The sequence below is a fragment of the Suricata suricatta genome, chromosome 7, assembly GCF_006229205.1.
Source record: "Suricata suricatta isolate VVHF042 chromosome 7, meerkat_22Aug2017_6uvM2_HiC, whole genome shotgun sequence".
In the NCBI taxonomy this organism is placed as follows: Eukaryota; Metazoa; Chordata; class Mammalia; order Carnivora; family Herpestidae; genus Suricata; species Suricata suricatta.
Genome location: NC_043706.1, coordinates 143,927,924 through 143,933,333, shown reverse-complemented (window position 1 = coordinate 143,933,333; position 5,410 = coordinate 143,927,924). Strand labels below are relative to the sequence as shown.

Genomic DNA, 5,410 nt, shown 5'->3' with positions numbered 1-5,410 from the left:
CCCCACCGTGGGCCACGCCTCCTGGCCTGCTCGGGGCGCCGGCTTGGGGGACAGGCCATTACAAGAAGGAACAAGGTGCTCTGCGCCCGGCACCTGCGGACGAGGGAAGGGGCTCTAGGGGCTGAGGAATCTGTCCCGGACACATGGCTGCCACCTGAGCCCCCGGCTGTGGTTCCAGAACCTGCGCTCCAACCCCAGGCTGTGCCTGCTCTGCGCACCCTCCCCCGGCCTGCGCGCAGCTGGCTTCTTGTGCTCCTCCCCGAGCGAGCGCGCCCCCAAGTCCCCCAGCCCCGAGGGGTGGCTCCCACACGCTGCTTCTCCCTGGGCATCGATGCCACCTTGATGAGGGTCAGCGTTTATTGCTGTTTCTTGGAAAACAACAGGCTTAGGGAGTCTGAAGTAAATGAACTTATTTTAGGGCACGTTCATCGTCAAGTAAGTAACAGGAAACTCATTTTAAGGCAGGAAAGCCCATCACCTCATGCGGCCCAGCCTCCGCTTCTGCTTCACCTGGGTTTCCGGAGGGCGGGACGGCCCCCTCGGGCTGGGCTGCGCTGGACTTGGCTCGCCCGGACCCCAAAGCCCAGACAGCGCAGCGTCTCCGCCACGTGCTTCAGGCAGGGGGACACGCACAGGATCACCAGCAGCTTCGCGTCACCACCTTTACGACAGGAGGGAGCAGCAGGTGGGAAGGAGCCCGAGGAAACAGCGGCGTCTCCAGAGGACCGTGGAGCCGCGTGCAGGCAGGGCACCGCCGCAGGGACAGGCCTGGCCCTCAGCGGTGGGGCTGGGTCACTCCTGCTGGGGACGCCGGCCACGGGGTTCCACCTTGCAGGGCGGGGAGCCCTCCCCAAGCCCCCAGCACCCAGGGGGTCCCAACCCGCGGAAGCCAGCTCCCCCTCAAGTTTCCGACGGCAGGGAAGGCTGAGCGGCACTGAAGGAACAGCAAAGACCAAGGGAAGGGGAGCTGAGGAAAGACGGAGCATGAACACGGAAAGGACCCCGTGGCCCCGCCCGACCCGTGGCCAGCTGTGCTCACGAGTGCCCTGAGGGTGTCAGGGGCCCTTCCTCATCCTTGGAGGAAGTGCATCTGCAGTGAAAGAGCGGGAGAGGCCAGAGTGACAGAAGGCCCTAGAACATTCTATCCTCCGCTCTCCTCTGGATGAGCTGCAGCCGGGAGGAGGACGAACCGTCCCCTTCCCCGTGGGTAACTCGGCCTGGGTTTCCAGCCACTGCAGCCAGTGTGTGGCCTGAGCAGGGGACATGAGCCTGGGGGCCCAGCTCCCTGCCATGTGGCCCACAACTGGGAAGCCCACCATGCGCCCCTCAGGACGAGAGGCCAGATGTGGAGGCCGCCCCGTGAGGAGTGGGGACCTCCCTGGAGGGCTTGCTAGACCCGTGCGGACCAGCCCACCCAGTGCACGGTGACACAGGACAACGGTGAGGCACGCGGCTGTCAGCCACGGTGCTGGAAACGCTGCAGGAGGGGCGGCAGGGAGCCAGCAAGTCCCCGGGGAGTACATCCCGGAGGAACGGCTGTGCCCGGGGCAGGGGACAGGGCGGCAGGACACCACCTTACCCAGAACATTCTGGAGAAAGTGGGTGAGCTTGCTGTTGCGGTACGGGACGTGCCCTCTGCGCTCCGCCAGCGCCGCCAGCACGTCCGCCAGGGCCACCAGACTCCGGTTGATGAGCGAGGTCTCCCGCAGCGCGGGGCCTGTCACTCCAGACGCGCCTGGGGAAGCGGGGCCCCGGCCACACAGTTCGGGATGGGGGGAGAGCAGGGAGCGTCAGGAAGTGACTTCAGGAAGTGAGCCGGGAAGAGCAAAGCTGGGACCCAGGACGCAGGCGCTGTGTGGGGGGCACGCCGGCCGGGGAGACCCCCTGAGGCTCACTGGGAGCAGGTGGCTCAGAGCAGAGCCACGGAGAGCCGCGCGGCTGGTGGGTTCTCACGTCGGGCGGTGGTGAGACCGCGTCCTCTGGGGGAATTGGGCGAGAGAGGACTGCAGAAGGACCCGCACTCGGGTCCGCGTCCGGGGGGCTGGTTCACGGGCCCCCACGTCCCCGCTCGCCCCACACTCACCCACGCACTCGCTGCCCGCCAGGTCCACGAGCTGCAGCTTGGCATGCACCTGCTCCATGGGGCGCTGGGCCCCCGGGGCCCCCAGCGAGTTTCTGCCCCCGGAGGCACTCCGCCTTCTCCCCTCGGGCGGTGGCGTCCTAGACTGCTGCTCGGCTCCCCAGGGGTGACACGCACCTAGGAGGGGTGTCCACGAAGCCTCCCTCAGCGGCGCTGCAGTGGGACATCTGCCGGGAGCGCCACCTCCAGAGAGGAACTCCCTCCCCCCTGCAGACTGGCAGGGCTGCGGCAGGAAGGGGCTTCCGGAAGGAGCCACCACTGTGGAGGGTGAGGCTCGAGGCCACCTCCTCCCGAGAACAGAGTGACGTTCTTGGAAACGTGGTAAGGACGGTAATCAAAGCCCGGTCAGAGAAACTCGTGAGCCCTTCAGGGAGTGAGTCTGAATCCTCCACCGAAATCCCGACGGACCGTTCTTCCCTGTGGGGGGGGGTCAGCCCCATCCTGCTATTCCAACCAGACTTCCTCAGGAGTTTTTAAAAACCTAAACTGTGTATATTCACTGCGAAAAACGTCAAAAATACTCACAATGGGACAAAGAAGAACTTAAGAGCCATGCCAGTCTCCACTGCGTTTCCACGTGGCGCTGGGCCAGCGACCCCTCCCCGCGGGCCAGCGCCTCCTGGGACCAGTCAGGCCCGGTCCAGGGCACAGGGTGGTCGCAGGGTAGCAGCGGGCCGCCCACACCGGCCTGCTAGCCGAGAGGTGACCTGCCGGTGCTCAGGCATCTGCGTCACGGCCGTATGAACACGGGCCCCCGGCCTTCGCGGGCGGGGGGGGGGGGGCGGCGCTGGCTCCGCGGGCTGGTGGATATCGGGGTCCTTGGGCTCCGTGCATCCCAGCCTCAGGGCCTGTGGCCGGGCAGTGCCCTGTGCCAGGAGGGTCGTGCAGGCGGCCCTGTGTGCGCGGCCCTGGTCTTTACTGGGACACAGACCCTGGCAACCCCGGTCACGCCTGCAATCTCACTGGTGACGTGTGCACCACCGTCCCTCGATGCAGACATGCCCATTGTCCCCGCGCCATATCCTGGTTCACGGAGACTGCCCCCCCTTCCCCTTTCCTCTCAGCCTGGTTCCAGGTCCTGCAGCCGCCACCCTGGGCCCCCGTGCGCAGGCTCAGAGCCGGCAGGAGCACGGGCTCCTTTCCGTTTCCGTGGATTTCATCCCGTGCCCCTGCCCAGGTACGCGAGGCCACTTACCGGAGCTGCTGTGCTCGGTGGCTGTGGTCAGCGTCGCCGTGATTATCAGGTGGGATCGGGAAGAACTGGCGTGCACAGAGGTGGCCAGCTTTGCCCTGAGCCGCAGGCTCCCGGCGGCGAGCGCCATGAATTCCGCGGCGCTGTGGACGGGCCTGGCAGACAGAGCCCACGAGCGATGGGGAGCCCACCCCTGGCAGGGGCGAGGGGCGCCCTCCACCCTCCGCCAGCAGGGACCACCCCCCACGTACACCCAGTGCGCCCGCTGTAAGTGCAGCCTGAGCGCAGCTTAGACAAAATAAAACTTAATAAATCAAACGCTTTCCTTTTTTGAGGCCCGACTTACTGTGAATTTCTTTACTCTGAAATATTCAACTGTTCTGGGACCAAATGGAGGTTCCCAACCTTCTGAACGTCAAGCACGCATTTATCATGCCCCAGGGACTCCAGTCAGTCTAACCCCCTACTTTGGTCAGCGAGCCTCACAGCTAAGCGGAGGTCCCCGTAAGCGGGAGCTGTTTTGTTCAGAGCCTATTAGTCAGAAGCTGAAAGGTCTGCTTACCTTGGGCAAATCTGTCACTAAATGCATCATTTCCTGCAGGTCTGTGCAGTGCTGGAAACGGCTGCAGACCCTTCGCTTACTGACTCCGAGATCCCAGGGTCACTGCCCCGTCCTTGTCACCGAGGGGCCCCGCCTTCCCCCGCCCCCAGACGTGGGTTCAGGGGACACACAACTTTGAGGAGCATAATCAGTCAACATGAGGGGACGATTAATTGCCGTGTCGGGGAAATACAGGTCTGCGCAGGAGAAATGAGGGCGACTGAGGGACCGTGGGCCAGGCCGCTGCCCCAAGCTTGTTCCCTTCGGGAACAGAACCTGATCCATCAGTTTTTCATCAAGATATTTTAAAAGGTTAACGGATTTGTTTGTTTTAATTGTGTTTTAAAAAGGAGAATTTCTAAATCTAAGTGGAAAACGCAGAACATGCCCAAAGCACAACAGCACGGCGGGCCGTCCCCGTGGTGGCGGGCCTTCTGGGCGGCGCGGCCGGCCTTCCCCGGGCGCCGGCTGAGGGGCAGCGCAGTACTCACGCTCGGGTCAGCGGACGGACCTCCTGCTTCGGCTCCTCGGAGGTCAGCACCTCACGCTTGGGCCCAGACGCTGCCGTGCGACCGTCTTTGGCCAGAAGGTCAAAAATGTCGTTATTATAAATTTCCACTATGGACACGTCAACCTTCAGGCTCCTTGACGGGTTTTCCGAGATGAGCCTGGGGGTGGGGACACAGGGACTTGGGGAGCCCCTAAAGCAAGCTGCAGAAGAAGGCCTTTCCGAGGGAGGTGGGAACAGTCCTAGACAACACTAGGCAAACTCCCAGCCCTTGAGTGTACGGCAGCCTCTCACTAACAGCAGAAGCGCGCAGGAAGACCGGAATGTTCTCTACATGGTAGGCTCGGTAACGGTCTTGGGAACAGTGATTTCAGGTGAGTTAGATCTAAATAACCATTCCAGCCATCGGTAGCCTTAGGACCACAAGCCCACAAGGTGAAGAAGCACAGAGAACTCATGGCCTTGACTCAGAAAGCCCCCCGCCCGAGTCTTGTCACCACACAGAAGCCCAGAGCAACTTCTAGCACTTTCCTGGAACTGGGGCTCATCTCTCTCACAGTCTGCGCTGCGCCAGGAACACTGGGGGCAGACTCTGCCCGACCCCACTCGCAGCCAGACGTCTGGCCAAGCCCCGCCTGTGGCCTGACATGGGACCCCACTCTTAGAAACAACTCCGCATCTTCTGTTTCGTCTTCTCCAGTGCTACGTGCTGACCGTGGAAAGGCTCGAAAATACAGATGCAGCCCGCCTGGAGACAGACCCACAACCCCACCCAGGGGAGGGTGGCCCCCCGGCTGGCTCAACGCCCAGGTCCCACCGGGTCCTTTGGGCACAACTGTCCACATGGCCCCTCACCAAGGACCCACTGATGCTTCTCTGAGGTGTGAACAGTGAAGGCCCGTCCCGTTCTGACCAGGGTGCCCTCCTGGCCCCTGGGCTGGAGCCCGCGTGGCGGGGGGGGGGGGGGGG

The 5,410-nt window shown here is 63.4% G+C and overlaps 1 protein-coding gene across 1 annotated transcript in view; it reads right to left on the bottom strand.

Moving 5' to 3' along the window:
* Positions 1 to 393: 393 nt before the first annotated feature.
* KIF25 (kinesin family member 25) overlaps positions 394 to 5,410 on the bottom strand; it is a 36,919-nt gene continuing 31,902 nt past the window's right edge. The window contains exons 10-14 of the mRNA XM_029943273.1: positions 4,425 to 4,601; positions 3,336 to 3,487; positions 2,084 to 2,257; positions 1,580 to 1,735; positions 394 to 661 (exon numbers count right to left, since the gene is read on the bottom strand). Coding sequence (XP_029799133.1) covers positions 507 to 661; positions 1,580 to 1,735; positions 2,084 to 2,257; positions 3,336 to 3,487; positions 4,425 to 4,601 — 814 coding nt within the window. The 3' untranslated portion in view covers positions 394 to 506. The remainder of the gene's footprint in view (positions 662 to 1,579; positions 1,736 to 2,083; positions 2,258 to 3,335; positions 3,488 to 4,424; positions 4,602 to 5,410) is intronic.